The 19,421-nt window shown below is 37.0% G+C and overlaps 2 protein-coding genes across 2 annotated transcripts in view; both read left to right on the forward strand.

Annotated features, from left to right (window-relative positions):
• The window catches only part of LOC121371646 (visual pigment-like receptor peropsin), an 82,830-nt gene extending 75,769 nt beyond the window's left edge, over positions 1-7,061 (forward strand). The window contains exon 2 of the mRNA XM_041497687.1: positions 4,505-7,061. Coding sequence (XP_041353621.1) covers positions 4,931-5,995 — 1,065 coding nt within the window. The 5' untranslated portion in view covers positions 4,505-4,930 and the 3' untranslated portion in view covers positions 5,996-7,061. The remainder of the gene's footprint in view (positions 1-4,504) is intronic.
• LOC121371645 (UDP-GalNAc:beta-1,3-N-acetylgalactosaminyltransferase 2-like) overlaps positions 1-19,421 on the forward strand; it is a 432,378-nt gene that overhangs the window by 223,337 nt on the left and 189,620 nt on the right. The gene's annotated exons all lie outside the window — the stretch shown is intronic.

Below are 19,421 nucleotides of genomic sequence, written 5' to 3' on the forward strand. Positions count from 1 at the left end.
AGGTTTGTGTCACAAGCTTCATATTCATATTATGATCTTTGGTGGATATGAAATTGTCCTGATGTTGGCTGCAAGTAATCATCATTATGTTATAATAAAGTTAGACATCGATCATCTAGTTCGATGATGGTCAGTTGATAAATAAAACTAATCACCAACGAAAGCTGCAGGTCTGTTATTGACGTGTAAATTCTACAAGTGTCTTGTACATAAATCAAAATGTTCTATATCTTTACTCGGTGGAAGAATGTTTTTTACTTTGTGGGTATTATTTTTCTGACCTTTATAGATTTATTGATGCGTGAAGAAATTTTAAACATTATACTGTGCTCTTAGTATTGCAGTATGTTACAAGGTGGAGGGAATATAAAAATGCAAAATTTTGCATTACATTATTGTTGAATGACCCCTTTTTCACGGCTCACACTGGAATTTTTTTAATTTTTTAGCCAGTTTTTAAATATGTAGAGTATTTTCTTGAAAATTATTAAAATGTGATTAATTTAAGGAATTTTTTATTAGCAAAGACTAAATGAGATAGCCACTTTGTATATAAATAAGCAGCTGGCTAATTTGGCAATGAACAAGGTGAGCCCTGTTTTTTTCTATGATTGTTCCTTTGCCATCTAAGTTACATTTGTTTCTCGATCCCGTATGCCTCAAAACACAACGTATTGCTTATTTGACTATATGTACAAGAACCAGAAAACTTCATGGCGGATTAGTTTTTGGGCAACATAACTAAACCTCTCTCAGTTTGTTGCAGACCCATAGGAACTTGGGGTGGGATGGGTAGGAGTACAGGCCCCCACTTGAAGACAAACATGTAAAATCCAAGCTGACCTCTAATTGTCTGAGACATGATTTACTTCTTCTCAAATTTCAGCATGCAGATGTCATCAAAATAGAACAAATGATTGTCTCATATCTCTGACTAAGTGTTGCTACAGGACTCAAAATAGGAAGTAAAATATGGCCTGCTGTTATCTTCTTTCTTTTTTTATAGTATTAGTGGTAAAAAAAATGTCCTCATTAGAAAATAATGTGGCCTGATAAAAATAATAGAGCATGGGGTGAGGGGAGGATTTGGGACAGTGTGTGAAAAATTTGAATTTCTGAGAGATATGTTAGAATATTGTGGAATTAAAATGTAATAGAATCACAAGCTGAATAGCAGATGAGATAATCACATAATACATCTGTCTCTTAGCAGTTTTGTGTTATTTTTAGGACCAATTCCAAACCATAATGGCATCTGGCCTCCAATTGGCTGAATCATTTTCAGTTTTTTCTCAAGGTCCACTATAGTCAGATTTTAACAAAACTTGGTACAAATGATTCTCTCATGGCTCTGTCCAAGTATTATTATTTTTTGGCGATGAATCGAAATATAATATGGCCTCTGATTTGCTAAGAGATTTTTGAGTTGTTTTCAAGTTCCACTGCACATATTTCCACAAAACATGGTAAAAATGATCCTCTCATGACCCTGACCATCACCAGCATACATCATTATTTATTCCATAATTATAATATTAGAATTCACAAAATGTCATGGCATATGCTCATTTGTTGTGTTAATGTCAAATTAGCTGTCACCAAATGATCATCTGTGATCAATCATGGTTCACTTTTCAGAGGTATAGTTACATGTAGTTTAATTATTAATACCAGGTGAATGATTCAGACTCCATGGCTCTCTTGTTATTAATATGAAGGTGAAAAAAAGTTCATACATAACATTTTATCTGGACCCATAGGAGAGATCTTTCATATGCACGTTCCCACAGACTTGAAAGCACATAGCTCAGTCGATTAAATGCTCACTTTAGGTGCTTACGTTGCAGGATCAAACCACCTTGGTGAATCTATTCAACTGATTGGTTGTTTTTTTCTCATTCAGACCATTACCTGTGCACCACAACTGGTCAAAGGCTTTCCTGTCTATGGGGAAAATCCATATAAAAGATCCCTTGCTGCATTAGGAAAAATGTAAAGGGTTTCCTCTGATGACTACTTGTCAAAATTACCAAATGTTTGACCTCCAATAGCCGATGATTAATTAATCAATGTGCTCTAGTGGTTTTGTTAAACAAAACAAACTTTAACTTCAAAACTAGAATTACGGCACAGTAATGTCAGATCTTCAGCTGAACCATTTTAAATGGGTTTTTTAAAAAGTGCTTTTCATATTGAACTAGGAAGAATTGTGTGTTTTCAACGTTTTCCCGAGTCAGTTTTTGCAACATGAGCCTCATAATCTTTACAAGAACTTGTTGATCACTGACCTAATGTTTTGTACCTAATGTTATTTAAGGATGAATAGTGAAGTCTAATTTTATTTTAGCATGAAAGGTGAAGTCTAGAACTATTCATATTGTTGCAGAATGTTTCTCGTGAATGGAAATGCCAAGCAAGCAAATGCATTGAAAGTTGGAAGAAACTTAAGGTTCACAAATCGATAATGTTAAAACTTGTGAGAGGATTGTGAACTGTGGAGAGGGTGAATCTTTTCTTGTAGCTGGTGGCTAATTAGATGTGCGTGTCCGTAATTAAATCTTTCTGCTAGATTTCCATGAATGGGCTGACCCTTGCAGGAAATTGAGAAAGCTTGTTATAATAATACTTGTGCATGGGACACACAGCAAGTTTCTTCAAAGAAAGAATGTGCTGATGATGTATTCTTCAGGCTGTTTAGCACTAGATTCACCTAAATCTCATTGATGTTTGTTAAAATTGCCATAGGTCAAGCCAATTGACACTGTCTAAATAGTATGACATCTCCCATTAATATACTGGTAAGAGAATTTTTTTTTAGGGGTTTGGGGGTTTATTTAAAAAAATTATATTTGTTTTATTTGTCCCGGATAAAGGCAAACATTTATCATTCAGTTCCATTACATTTATTCATCAATTACCTTTTAATAGTCTTCATTTAAAAGTAAATAACAAATTTTGAAAACATGGTAGGATCATGTGTAGATTGAGTTTATGTCTAAAATGTGATATATCCTTTTACGTCATTTGCAGAAAAACAGGATTTTGCTTCAACATCATATATTATATTGTGTATCACACATCCTGTTCAATAGTCATAGATTGTGTTTTGATGTAAACTTTATTGTCATATTGTTGAGTTGTACTAATATCAGTATAATTTCATTGCTCACTTCAAAATCTTCGTGTTATGGAAATTAACTTTTCATATTCAGCATGACTGACATGTTTTTGAAAATGAATTTGTGGTTTGGCATCAACCTGTTTCTGAGGCTGGAGAACACTAATAGAGGATATTTTATGTCTTCTGTCAAATAGATTTATATCTCAATGAGTCAAACAAGGCACAATCTCCTAATTTTACCCCAATGCCAGATTTCACCACTACCCAAAAACTGTCAGGAACTGCATACCAATTTGGTGGTTTCTTGATAAAAAAGATTACAATATTTAACCCACTACTTTCAAGATGTTGCAGTTTTTATAGGTGTAAATGAAATAGGTTGTTGACTGTCATTTTATCCGTTTTGTGAGTATATAACATGTCTATTCAAGTGTCGAGTGCTTTACACTGATAATAACAATTTTAGAGTGAAAAAAAGCTTCTTATATATCATCAATTAGTGACTAATAACACTATTTTATTCATTTTCCTATATTTAACCAAATGATATACTTGTGTAACAGTTGTACATAGTGCAAGGCCAACAGTCAGCAAAGTCATTTAAATACTCCTAGATGTGAATAATTAATCTGCTTTTATATTAAATAATGTATAGACACATTTCTTAAAAGTTGACTAAAGAAATATGGTTTGGAAATACAAAAGTTATAATTTTCATTCAAATATTGTTTTGGCATAAAACCGTTGTATATGACTGTAAAGCTTCTCCATTTTATTTTAAAGCACCTCATTAGTATTGAGCAAAAAACTGAATTATTATGTCAGTAAGCGGAGGCTAAGATGACTTGTGAACACTCTTTGACATAGAATGGAACGGACAGTCTTAATTAACTTGTCATTTCTTCTTGGACCTGACAAAGACATTGACGTCGAATGTTATCATGTGTCATCATCATTATCCATGTTATTACTATAAAAAAATTGTTTTCCTGTTGTTGGTTTTAGTTTACTTAAAAGTAATTTCTTTTCCTTTTTTTCTTCTTTTTTTTTAAATTCGAAAAAAAAATTTTTTTTAGTATTATAAAAACATACACCCACAAAAATCTTTTATATTGTAATCTATGTACATTTAGAAATGCAAAATCTGTATTTTATATTTAAAGCTCCAGATGGCAATCTTTTACATAGGTAGCAATAATTATACATGTACTAGCTGACATTAGTTTTAATAGTAAAGAACAGAATTATGAAAGAAGATCAAATCACTGAGATATACTATTATTAATCCACTTCTGGTGGCCCTATAGTGGACATTTTCTTTGATTAATTTGTCGATACCTTGTCCATTCACAGTGTGTTGATGCAATTTGGGTTTGTCCGCAGGAAGTTAGCTGATCTGGACTGCAGCGTTTCTTGATTTGGTGACACAGAGCTGGATACGTAAGACGGAGAAATTCCTCCAGGGATCTGTTCAACTCAAGATATCAGAAAGTAATTAAATATCTGCTCGTTACCGACCAGACTGCAACTTATACGGCTGAGCTTCATTTCATTCCTGATGAAGATATGTTTACACTAGCTTGATAAGTGGATTGAAAATGTGTGTACAACGCAATTACTTAGAAAAATTGTCTAACATTTATTCATTGCCTGTGATTATAACAAAGAAGCATTTTTTGTAATTACAGATATTTAAAATAATTGGTGATTCTAAGGCAAAACATATATTAAATAAGTTCTGACAACACTCCCAGCTCTAAACTTAATATTTAAAGAAAAAAAAAGTTGAAATAAATTCAGACCGGTGCCATGGATTTTTTTAATGTATCCATGAACATGTCTGAGTTGCACGACAACCTGACAAACTCGTCCAATGAGCGAGCAGGTCCGTCAGCCACTGCCCTTCACGTGGGTGCGACCGTCATGCTGTTTGCCCTCATGTGGGGGGTGTTTGCCAACGTGTTGACAATGATCGTCATCCTCACAGAACGGGACCTCAAGAACATCACCAACATCTTCATCGTGAGCCTGTGCATCAATGACATTCTGAATCTGGGCATCAACAACCTGCTGGTGCTCGTGTCCTACTTCATGATGACCTGGGCCACAGGCTCCGTGGTGTGTGAGATGGTCACCCACCTCTCGGTCCTCCTCATGGGCTCATCACTGTGGCACACTGGACTTGTCGCCATCCATCGGCTCATCGTGGTTGTGTTCAATCCGTTTTACAAGAAGATTTCCAAGAATGCATACACTGTGTTTGTGCTAGTGTTTGCCCGAGTAGTGCCACTCCTCTTCTTAATTCAGCCATCTCTTGGATACATGTCCCAGTACGAACCAAAGCTTCTGCGCTGCATCATCAAAAAAGGATTTGGGTTGTATACCATGTTTGTCAGTGTCGCACTGATGATGCTGCCATCGTTGATTTTAATTGTGTGCTACATTGCTATTTTTGTTAAGGTCCATCATTCTTCAAGTGCTTTTCGTACCAGTCGCAAGCGGGAGTGGCTTCGGCGAGAAATTCAAATTACCAAGATGTTTGGAATGGTGTTCTTGTTAATCATCATTGGATATTTACCATACGGCATTGTGCGTAGCATCGACAAAGGACTCAACTTCAGTGCCGACTTCTATGTTGCCATTACTGTGTTTTTTGCTGTTGCAAATAGCTGTAATCCAATCATTTATGGTGTGATGGATCGCAAAATTCGGCGGGCTTGCTTCCGTGCTCTTGGACTGGAAGAGCGCTGCCTGACAGCAGAGGAGAAATCCAAGATGAGAAAGAGTTCAATTAAATCCAATGGTGAAAGTCAGGCAGTAAGTGAAGCCAGAACTGAAGCTGTGCCTCTCAACTCTCAGACCACTAAAAAGTAACTAGTGCTGTAACTGAATCCATATCGGATGTGGTCTTACTCAACTTTCAGATCACTAAAAAGTAACTAGTGGTTTAACTGAATCCATACCAGAAGTGGTCTTTCTCAACTCTCGTACCACTAAAAAGTAGCCAGTGCTGTAACAAGCCATAACGGAAATGATCTTTCTGAACTCTAAAGCACTCAAAAGAAACTAGTGCTGTAAATGAAGCCATAGCGGATGTGGTCTTTCTCAACTCTCGGAGCACTAAAAAGGAACCTGTGGTTTATGTCAAGCCAAAGCCAAACCTGCTTTTCTCACAACTAGTGAACAATAATGGTTAAGTGAAGCCAGACCTCGAGAGTCATGTTTCACAATATGCAGAGCACTAAAATTTAACTAACTGCCTGATCTGGATCAAGCTTTGTTTCACCATTTCCACAGCACTTTGATGTTATTAACTGTTACAAGTGAAGCCATGCAGAGCTAGAACTGAAGAGGTGGTCGTCATTTCAGAACTAGTACCATGTGAACACATGGCTGCAAAATGTATACAAATGCCAATGACTTGAGTGATAGAAGTCGCTCAATGGTAAAGGATATTAGATGGTTATCATTAACAATAAAATATCTGATAGTGTTTACATAACTAAATATTTTAGTTTTCATGACACAAGACACAATTCATACTTTTTACTCTTGCATACACTGATTATTGAATGTAATTTTTAATGTATCGGATTATACCCAAAACAATTTACATAACCAACTATAGAGCTAGTGTATTCAGTAGTATTTCAACCACATTTCTAGAGTCTATAATGATAATTACACTGTCTATCATTGTTAAATTGTGATGCATATAAATTCTAATGATCTTGCACCATAATTACAGTAGACTTTTAAAGATATACAAACATATCTGGTATAGTAGATACCATGTATAGTACACTATCAGTTTAAACAATAAAAAGTAAACACAATTTACAGTACAAATATGGTTGCATTTACATGTATGTATATAACTGTGATATATCCATGTTTGTGCTTATTTATGTTGAAGTACACAATAAAGTGGTTATCATTATATTCAGTGTTTGAATATTGTCTATATTTAAAGGAAATCAGTCATGAATTGTGATGTATAAAGGTAAATCAAGATTTGTTGCAACTAAATTAAAAAAGAAAGATTCATGGTTCTTTCTCCTATGTAAAAATCTACTTATTAATTTAAGTATAAATATTATTTCAAATATCTCTTGAAATTTCTTTCATCATTTTCCCAATACATTAAAAAAAAAAAAAAAATATTATTATTATTATTATTTATTTAGATCACTCATGACAAAATCATCTTCAGATTTTGTATTAATGATTATTTTATTTGATGAAGAATTATTGAAGCCCATTGATGGGTTTTTATTGAAGCCCATTGATGGGCTTTTATTGAAGCCCATTGATGGGCTTTTATTGAAGCCCATTGATGGGCTTTTATTGCAGTTACACAATTTTTGTCTGAAATTCCCAAACATTTTTTTTATTTTCCAAACGTTATTTATCATTTCCCCAGATAGATAAATACATACATACATAGATAACTAGTTTAACATGCTCATATACCACTAGGGTTTTGAACACGCCCATCCCGAGTCCGACCTCTGATAAGATCAGTGGCCTGACTCAAAACAGACATTTTCCCCAGAGATAAATATCAGTGAAAGTTACAACTCTGACAAAGTTGAACAAGGGTATCTGTTACTTACCACATGATAAAATTACATTCAAAATGATTCAGTACATAGATGAAACATCACTCACATTTTGACGTTGATATGGGGCAGCTAGTAGGATTCCCTGGACACACATGAATGATATTTTTTAATTATGGTTGTAACATTTAACCATGATCTGAGAAAACAAACTGGTTGCAATCAAATAATGTATTTTCCTTTAGACAGGATTTACATACCATTGTCTTTGATATACCGGTCATGGAGCACAGGTAGTGGTGGGGATAATCTAAATACATCTGCCCGCTGATTGCCCCAGTGTCCTCTAGACCTTTAAGAGCATGTGTGATAGGAGGGCTTCAAAGCACTATGTAACAGATCATCCATTTTCAACAACCAAATGGTGGCTATGTAGATCTACTTTGTCTAAAATATTGTTCCTGAATCTGATGCCACATACCTTTAATTTGATCCTTTTACAGTTTACTCACAAAGTTAAACTCACAGGTTGGTGACTAGCACAAAAGCTACAAGAAGAAACATGACATCCCTGTCTGAAACCAATTGATTCTGTGTTCTATAAAACAATTAAAATACAGGCATGGCAATCTTCCGCGAATCCACGGAAATCCACGGATTTGAAAGCCATTTAGGTCGTTTCTGTGAATCGTCCAAATCCGAGGAGGTTTTTTGGGGGTTGTATAGGTACCTTTATTTTGTCACTCAGATGGTCTAAATAAATTTTTCTCAATATTTCTAATCTGCTTTCGTGCCGTGTTGGGTTACTTCACGCTTTAGACCTGTAATCGAGACCAGACACTTGTAAAAACAACAGGCTTTGGTTCGACACTATAGCAGGCCATATGTAAAATCACTAGCCATTGGATGGGCATAATGAAATGAAACAGATCTGACCAATCACAAGAGCCATAATGATTGCACTATTTAAAGCTTTTCATGACGGTAAGCGTGTGAACATTATTAATTAGGCTAAACATGATAAAATTATTGGCTAAGGAAGAGGAATCGCGAGTTCAAGAAATCAACAAATTAGTGAAAAATAAGTTTAAATGGACATGGCTTGAAAAAACAGTGAAACTTGACATCAAAATCAGAAAAAACATTGAAAACATTGTTGAGAGCTTGGGCAATTTCATTAGAAAATGTGACATTCTGGGTAAGGCACTGTGTGTTTACTGTAATGACTTGATTAATTACGGTTCATGAGGGTGTGTTGCACTCGTAGAGCATGCTACCAAAGTAAAGAAACATTCTGCCTGTCTGTATTGTTTATTCAGTTTTTGTAATTTTGAAAACTTAATGTGATAAATATTTATGAATTTATCTTTTAAAAATTTATTGTTCATGTTCTTTTTTTTACTCTAAAGTGCTAGGAGAGAGCCCCTTAGAGCATCAATTTTAAGGGGGGAATCCCTTCTCCTCGATCCTCTCCCCTTACGGCCTTTGGCCGTGTACTGTCCGCTTTGCAAAGCTTTCAGCTGATTCCATCAAGTGTCATTGTCATGCCTGAAAATAAAGGTCTGTTGCATTTTGGACACACAGTACAGTGTTCTTGCTGGATGAAAATTAAAGGAGGGTGGCTTCACGTACCCCTCTCTCACCCCCAACCTTTCCAAAAACAAAAAGCCCACAAAAACAAATACTGAAAAGCAAAACAAAAAAGGTATGTGGAAGCTTAGTTACTGTGTATCATTGTGTGTTGGTAGACTGTGTGGAAAGACCTATCCTTAATTTTGTCCATCAGTATCTGGTACAAAAACATTTGTACAGTGTACAAGCTGACTCATCTTTTATGTACAATTAGTTAAAACAGAGATATTGTCAGTCTGACATTCACGGGCATTTGTTTTAATAAACCGATCAAAGTTTTTATATTATTATTTTAAAGATTTCAAGATATCTGAAAAATAATAAAGATTTTTATCCTCTAATGTGGGATAATATGTTTCTGTTCTTTTTATTTCCATCTTCATGAAATGAATCGATTGCATTGATATTGCCATTTTTGTTTTTTTAAAGGCGGTGTATATAATTATTATTTGGCACTAAAGATAAATGATTTTAATGATAAACACTACGACTTCCATGGTGATATCCCCCATCAAACAAAGTTTCTAATATTTTGAATATTTGCTGAATAAACTAAGTAAAAATCATCAGTATGACCAATTATGTCTGCAGTTGAGGACAAAATATCAGATGAGTTGGTGGGCACAAAAGACAGAATGACCGTTCTGAACATATGACAAAACTGGCACCAAATAAGTGTTTTTTCACTTGGAGATTGCTAGAACGATATAAATTCATTTTCGTACACACCACAGCTTGTTTCCTTTGATGTCCAATGTGCAGACTGATTTTTTTTCTTCAGTGTTTGAAAAAGTGTGCACTTTGAAATAGCGGAGCTGGATGCTTTAAAATATAGTATAATGTTGGAAAATAAAGAGGGTCATAGAAAAATAGGGGGAAGGGGGGGTGCAGAAAAACAGTAAAGGACAACAAAATGCAATAGCAGGGCTGACCACCCCTCTTAAATGGAGCATCGAGGACACTGCAGTACATAACACATGCAGATACCTTAGTTTGAAAGCCAATAGGTAATGTATTTTTAATGCTGGGGTGTCGTTAAACATTCATTCATTCAGTACTTAATAATCCTATGATCATTAGAAATTTTAAAATTGACCATATTTGAAACTAAGTGCACTCTAGCCCTATTCTCAGTATATAACCAGAATATGGCTAGAGGACACTTGAGTTAGCCCAGTGATGGAGATACGTTAGTATTCAGAGACCCTTTGGCAGTCCAGTGTTTCTGCCAGAAAGAAATGTTTGGGTATGGCGCTATGGTATTGAATATTTATAATGTATGTGCTGCATGCACCCACTGTCCCCCAAGATGAAAATGGGTTAGGTTTAGGATTATTGTTTACAAAATCATACAGTAATAATAAGAGTCATTAATTTTGTCAAAAATTTAACTTTAAAAAAAAAAAATCTGCAAAAAAATGTGGGTATGGCACTATACCCATTTTACCCTCTGGCAGAAACCCTATTTGCACCTCAAGCAAGTGCCCTACCACTGAGCCATGTCCTGGACTATAACATATCAGCACTTTTCTTCTACCATGGCAAGGTGTTAAACAAATAACTTTCCTTTCCTGTGAGTTACAGTTAACCACCAAAAAACAAAACAAATAAAAATAAATAATGATACTGCATTTATTTGAAATCCTTTTTAAATAGATTTATGCAATGATATTTTATTAGTTACTGATTTTATTTCTCTCCTAGAGAAAATGAAGTTAAAGTTTTTGTTTAACGACACCACATCATCAGCTATTGGATGTCAAACATTTGGTAATTCTGATATTATAGTTTTGGAGAAGAAACCCGCTACATTTTTCCATTAGTAACGAGAGATCTTTTATATGCACAATCCCAAATACAAGATGGCACATACCACAGCCTTTGATATACCAGTCTTGGTGCACTGGCTGGAACGAGATATAGCCCAATGTGCCTAATGACGGGAATCAATCCTAGACCAACCATGCATGAGCTGAGTGTTTTACCACCAGGCTGGGTGTCCTGCCCCCTGAAAATGAAGAGCGCCCCTTCATAAAGTTCAGTGGTAATGCAGTAATCTTGAAAGATGGCCATGCAGCAGAGTCGCACTAATATTTCTTGAAAAGAGATTATAGCCTAAACCAATTTTGTGTGGCTTCACTTTTCAAAGTTTGTAAATCTGTTTTTTTATTATAGTTATATCTGAAAATGGCTTTCTGTGTCATTCGTTAGTGTTTTGTGACATCAGCGTCTATTTATGGCAGCCACAAGGAGACACTTATGGTTATTGAATTTCTTAAAACCTCCAGTCAGGCATATAAAGCATTCCCCTTTTGATCATTAGGTTATTGATTCTGCAAGTTAGCTTTTTATAATTTTAAGTTATTCATATATATATATATATATATATATATATATATATATATATATATATATATATATATATATAGTCATCTTATCAGTCCCTTACTGGTCCAACTAGAGAGGACTGTAGGTTTCATCTCCATCCTTCTGTCTGTCTGTCCATCCATCAGTTGGTCCCACATATAGTTTTCTAGATATTTGTTTCCAAATGCCTCAAGATATTGAGCTGAAATTTTGTATATAGATTTATCATGTGCCGTTACAGATCAAGTTTGACTTTCATGGTGATTTACCCATTTTTCATAGAGTCAATCAATCAATCAACCATCTGAGTCATGCTTACATCCACTGAAGGTTCATGCACAACTGTCTTGGGCACATTCTCTAAGATTCCCCGGTGGACAGTGGGGTTGTAAATTGGTGTGGTAATAAGGCTTTGGAATTTACTATTTTCACAGAGTTATATATGGCCTTTGAACTTAGGAAATATGAACATTTGTTTTCTGGACTTTTTTTTTTTTTTTTATCATGCTTCAAGTTGAAATTTTGTATATAGCTTTATCATGTACAGATCACATTTGACTTTCATGGCGATTGACCAATTTCTTCACAGAGTTATGGTCCTTGAACTTAGGACTTAATTTGTTGGATCTGGTAGGTGACATGTATTGCTGTAGCAGTATGCCTGTTATCTCTCATTTTGATGATTGGTGCAGCAAGCTGTGGATCGTGATGGATAAAGTATTTTCTTCTGCTTGTTTATTTAATTATTTAGTCATTTTTAAAATGTCTAATAATGTTTTAGAAATTGTGTCACGATGCAAATCTGTTTTGTTTGTGTAGAATTTCCAAAGCACAACATATATAATTTAACACTATTGATGTGCATTTTGTTTGTAAAGCTTCTTTTTTTGGTGTTATATTATGAAGTAAACTGGAGCTAACAAAAACATTCTTGGAAAACAGAACTACCAGCATAGATTATACCTATCCTAGCATGACCTGGGTAGTAAGAGGGTATGTAAAAAACCAGCCTTTTTTTAATAGTGATAAAAAAATTTAAACTGTACTACCAAACCAAATCCCATAGACGACAATAGTAACATATGTGGCTAAAACTCCTACCTGTAGTGTATCAATCGACCTAAATGCCATGGATATAAATACTACCACCTCTCACCCTTAAAGTGAATCAGAAAAAAATTGGGGGTCAAACGGATAGCATCTATGACTATCCTAGTTCCACACAAAAATTTGAGGTTTTTTTTTTTTTTACAGGTACCCCATACATGTTTCAAGCACAAGGCTACTTCACACAGTGGTACTAGATGAAATAAAACTGCATACATTTTTTGCCTAGATGAAACTTTTTTTTTTACAACCAACACAGTCACATTTATCACCAATCACAAGACTTGTGGTGTTTACTTTTCTATCAAAAGTTTGGTGTACCTCGAACTTTGACGCAGCCGGAAGTTATTTGGTTTAGTACTACCTATAATGGAATTTATTACTGAGGTAAACACTTTAATTAGTTGAATGGTATGTTTGATTTATTCATTATCATAGAGTAATGGTCAGTGACCAGTTCTTTTGTTTAACTTTATCAAATTAAAAACTTCAAAATTTTAACAAACATTTTGCCTTCTCTTACAATATTGTAACTAATCTACAAATTTAAAAAAATGTTTTGTCCAAGATGAAAAAAGTTAGTTTGTTTTGTTTAACCAGTAGAGCACATTGATTTATTAATCATCAGCTATTGGATGTCAAACATTTGGTCATCCCATGGACAGGATAGTACATACCACATCCTTTAATAAACCAGTCATGGTGCACTTGCTGGAACAAGAAATAGCCCAATGTGTCCACTGATGGGGATCGATCCCAGACTGACTCTGCATCAGGCGAGTGCTTTACCACTGGCCTATATCCCACCTGTTTGAGATGAAATGCAATGGGTCACAGAATCAATCTCTGCCACTGGCCTATATCCCACCTGTTTGAGATGAAATGCAATGGGTCACAGAATCAATCTCTGCCACTGGCCTATATCCCACCTGTTTGAGATGAAATGCAATGGGTCACAGAATCAATCTCTTCCACTGGCCTATATCCCACCTGTTTGAGATGAAATGCAATGGGTCACAGAATCAATCTCTACCACTGGCCTATATCCCACCTGTTTGAGATGAAATGCAATGGGTCACAGAATCAATCTCTACCAGTGGCCTATATCCCACCTGTTTGAGATGAAATGCAATGGGTCACAGAATCAATCTCTGCAACTGGCCTATATCCCACCTGTTTGAGATGAAATGCAATGGGTCACAGAATCAATCTCTTCCACTGGCCTATATCCCACCTGTTTGAGATGAAATGCAATGGGTCACAGACTCAATCTCTACCACTGGCCTATATCCCACCTGTTTGAGATGAAATGCAATGGGTCACAGAATCAATCTCTACCAGTGGCCTATATCCCACCTGTTTGAGATGAAATGCAATGGGTCACAGAATCAATCTCTTCCACTGGCCTATATCCCACCTGTTTGAGATGAAATGCAATGGGTCACAGAATCAATCTCTACCACTGGCCTATATCCCACCTGTTTGAGATGAAATGCAATGGGTCACAGAATCAATCTCTGCCAATGGCCTATATCCCACCTCTCTTACAGCTACACATGTAGCAGATTACTTGAAAAACTTGGTCTGAGGTTAAGTTGGAGTGTTAATCCAGACTTAATGTCGTCTAAGTGAAGACGGTTGAAGTGAACACAACCTTATCCTGTCAATGTGTGGATGTACACAAAAAAGAATAGCCTCTAATATTGTTGAATAAAATTACAGCCACACCATAGGCTAATCATTCCATTAGTTACATATATATACTCTGTCAAAAAAGAAACGCATAGGCGAAATATTCATGGACCTATATCTTTAATACAAAGTGGCATAATTTCGTTATTTATGATCATATCACAGTCAAATTTGACATGAGTCTTGCTATAGACTGACGGCAGTGGAGGCACTTTCATCACCAAACAGCGTCGCACGAGGGCGCTGAAATCAGTACCTTGTGTAGCCACCAGCAGCAACAATAACTGCACAACATCTCTGAATCCGGGCACGTGGAATCCTAGCCCATTCATCCTGTAGTGCATTTGACAGTTGTGGAACCGTCTGAGGCTCCGGGTCATGCTGGCATACATGTCTGTCCAGTTTGTCCCGTAGAGGTTCAATGGGGGTTGAGATCTGGCGATCTTGATGGCCATGGCAGCACATTAATGTTCTCATTCTGTAGGAAATCCATTGTTACACGTGCCGTATGCAGCCTGGCATTGTCCTGCTGAAAGAGTTCTCTCTGTTGATCCAAAATGGGAAAGCATGTGATGGCGAAGAATTTTATCCCGGTAGCATACAGCTGTCAGGTTGCCTTGTACGAACATAACATCATGACACTCCCTCCACCAAATCTGTCAACTTGGACGATGCATTTGGCCAAACATTCATTGTGACATCTGTAAACATGTTGTCATCCATCACGTCACTGTAGAAGGAAACATGTCTCATCGCTGAACCAGGGGCGTAGGTAGGGGGGGTTCGGACGAACACACACACCCCACCCCACCCCCCTGTTGAAGCAAATGGTCCGCTTTCAGAGGTAAAAAAACATACAGGTTTATACATATGGAGTTTCTGGTGGTGCAAAAACAAAATAGAAAAGGTCCACTTGGTTCATATTCGAAACACACACCCCCCCCCCCCCCCCCCCCCAGGTCCAGCTCACACTATGCCCCTTGTCACGGGGATTCTTATAATACCCGTAACTGAATAAAACACGATTGTCCAAATATCTCTCCTAACTGTATATCTGTAACAGGCAGTTATACCCGCTCTGGCTCGTCTCTAGGTATGATCAGAGATACGATCTTATATAAAGTATATATTATTATAGCACATTTAGTTCACTAAACAATAATAACAACCCAGAACTGATCACTTAATTAGTTAATCTCTAGGTGTCTAGTTTACACAATATGCTAATCACTTCACCGTGACACAACACCCACACGTGTGATAATTGAGAAACGCTAACACACACACGTGTGATAATGGAGAAACGCTTCCAGGGGAACTTAATTAATAAAGGAATTACAACACTATTCCTAACTGGTTAATTTTTTAATTAACCCTTAACTACTCATTCAGTAACCTTGTAACACAGAATTAATACTGGTACCTATCACAATAAAGACAATAACCTACAGTTTACCTCTAGGATGACTGGCTAAGCTTTATATAATTATTTAGGACAGTGAGCCTACAGATTACTGTGTCAGATGACCGGCAGCACCATCTAAATAATATTGGTATAATACAGTATTAAAATATTTAAAGTCACATCAATCACATCAAGGTTATACACAGAACAGAAAATATATATTTACCAAAGTCCCGTCTGAACTAATATAGATCGTTCAGTGGACGACGACCGTTCCCCTCGGATACTTCCAAATGTTTCTTCTTGATATCTCTCAATCCTAGCTATTTATTCAAAACTCTCAGAGACAGCGAATATCACCTGGGGGTACAAGGCGGTACCTCACGTATCATGTGGATTTTCCACAGCCACCATGCCGGCATATTTTTCTCTGATCGTCAGACTGGCTGTCGCCAATTCGCGAGCAATCCCCTGGCCATAAACAGCACTACCAGAGATATTACGTAACTACTAGCCACATGGCCTCCGCACCTGGGCTGGGTGTGTATTAGAAAAGCTCGATGACCGCCGCGCAATTAATATCGCCACAGGCAAAAACAAAATTAAGAGCATGTACCGTCACACCCCTGCTGAACCATACTCGCCGCCAGTTTCCCAAGTTTCACCCCTGTACATTCGCTCACCAACGAACACGTAAATGTCGATGTTGACGTCGCAGGACGGGTCTAACATACGGTCTCCAAGCCCGTAAACCAGCTTCTCGAAGTCCATTCCGAATGGATTGTGCAGACACCCTTCTCAAACCAGGTATGCGTCGAGCAGTGTTCACTGCTATGGCAGTTCGGTGATGCAAGTGCAGAACGCGGTTGTAGCGATCTTGTGCTGCAGTTGTTATGAGATGTCTTCCACTTCTGGGCCAGTCTTCAGCTGATTGAAACTGCTGGTACCTGTCCCAGAGATGGATGGACATTCATGTGGCGTGCGATTGCTGACTGCAATTCATCTAACTGGAGTTGGCCTATTGCAATGTTTCGATTCGGCAGGCTTAGTCTTGGCATCTTGTAACTCGTCTACGTCGAAATGGAAATAAGGCATCATTGCGAGCATTGCAGCTTTAAATACTCATCACTACCCTAATCTTTTCCCCAAGTTTCACGTGCATTCATCAAAATCTGACCATTTCACGCCGATTTCCAGCAATTGTCGCACAACATGCGTTAAATTTGTTTTAGGGTGCATTTGGGCATGCTGTCCCATTCCAGGAACATTAACAAACATGGTCATTCAGCAACATTGTACAAAAAAGGGATATTTTGTAAAATCAAACACTTTTCTTCTTTCCCTATCACCTATGCATTTCTTTTTTGACAGTATATTTGGCTTTCTATCAAAAGGTACTGAGGGTAAAATTAAGTACACTAAAATATCTTAATTTAATGAATATATATATACTGACACACAATGAAAACACAAAAACAAATTTTCATTGCAAATAACGATAAATTATTAATGAATTGATGGATAATGTAATATGGTATTAATGACTGGTTGCATTCGTAATCGAAAAGTTCAATCCCCCCATATCAAGGTCAGTATCTGGTGTGTCCACCATTGGCCCGTGAGCATGCGTGAAGACGACGGGGAAAGGATTGGCACAAACATCTCAAGTAAGCCACAGGAATGTTCCTCCACTCCTCCTGCAATGCCTGTGCAAGATCAGCGATATTACGTGGTGGTGGCTGGCGGTGACGTACACAACGTCCTAACTCATCCCACATGTGTGCAATTGGGTTAAAATCTGGTGAAACGGCAGGCCAGTTCATAACAGTTATACCGGCTTGTTGCAGGAATGCCTGGGTAATTCTTGCGGGATGTGGACGGGCATTGTCTTGTTGAAACAGAAGGAAACCTCCTGGTCTTCGGTGATGGCGCAAAAGTGGCTGGAGAACGGGTCTTAGAATAATGTCAACATAACGCTGGGCTGTAAGGGCATCGTGGACAATGATGAGATCACTCCTGAAATTACAGTTGATTGCCCCCCATACCATCAGACAACTGCTGCCAAACCAATCATGTTCCCTCACAAATCCGTCAGCATACTGTTCATGGAGTCTCCTGTACACACGTGCTCTTCCATCGGCAAAGGCAACCGAGAAACGGGACTCATCTGAGAAAACAATGCTCGAGTAAATGCTTGGTGGATGATTACCATTCTGGAGAGCAAACTGTAGTCTCGCAGCACGATGTCGCGGTGTCATGATGTTACCGTTGTACGGGCGTCTGCATCTAAGTCCAGTCATCGGATGGATAGGCCTTCCATGACGTCCTATCGTGTTGCTTGCTGTCATTGTCGCAGTTTTGAACCGGTCATGGAGGTGGTGTTGTCGAATCTGCCGATCTTGGCGTGGGGTCGTAACGGGACGTTAACCAGATCGAGGTCGATCACAGACACTCCCGGTCTGTTGATGACGTTCAACAAGTCGTTCAATAGTTGATGGATGGACTCTGAAGGTCCTAGCAACTTGGCTTTGCGAAGTCCCCCGTTGAACCATGCCCAACGCTCGCTCCCTTTGTTCTTCTCTGAGTCGTGGCATTCTTAATGTGACGAGGAATATGACACCGTTACATGACTTTTATGTGTCCACATACTGGCATTTCACGTGCATTGCATGCAGCATAATTGAGCATATAGTGAACGCATTTCACACCATTTTGTGTGTTTCTGCTATTGTATGTGTAACGAGAACAAAATCAGGATTAAAACCCAGACAAAAGTACCAATCAATGGCTTCCTCTCATAAATTGTTATTTTAAGTCCAATAAATATATTTTTCATTAATCACAACAAAATATTGAAAAATAGCTGTTTTGCATTTTCATTGTGTGTCAGTATATATTTTATCTTTCAATAAATTATAGTAAAACAATTGTTGTTTTAAATTTATCACAGTGCTTGAAAAACTACCTAATAAGGGTTTTGTTTTTGTTACATACCTTTAAATTATTTTCTGACAAGGCATATTCTTTGACTATAGGACAGTACAAACCATATGGCCTATAATATATAATATGAATTGCCGATTACTAATTAGAACATGAAATAACATGATGAGTCCAAGCAAGATTAGTTCTTTGATCTTTCACAACTCCAATGAACATTTTAACCAACAGGCCACATTCCACTAATGAGCATGTTTATGTCCTATAGCAGATCAAAAAAGAAAAGAAAAAGAACATTTGAAATCTGCTTAACTACAGATATTTTTTTTAATGATCATTTGATTTCTCTTTGTCAGACCTTACAATGGGTTTTTTTTCATAGAATCAATGCAAACACCAGTGAAAAACCAATCTGAAGGAGATGGACCAAGCATTTAAATACCTGTGAACATGTTCAGTTAAACCTCTTTCAGCACTTAATTTGTTACAAGTTCTACTTTAGATTCTGGTCTATTCAGAGCAGTTTAACATATTGCCTTAAAAAAACAGAAAGAGACGAAGGTGACAATTTCCATGACAGTACTGTAACTAATCC

The sequence above is a fragment of the Gigantopelta aegis genome, chromosome 4 (genome assembly GCF_016097555.1).
Source record: "Gigantopelta aegis isolate Gae_Host chromosome 4, Gae_host_genome, whole genome shotgun sequence".
NCBI lineage: Eukaryota > Metazoa > Mollusca > Gastropoda > Neomphalida > Peltospiridae > Gigantopelta > Gigantopelta aegis.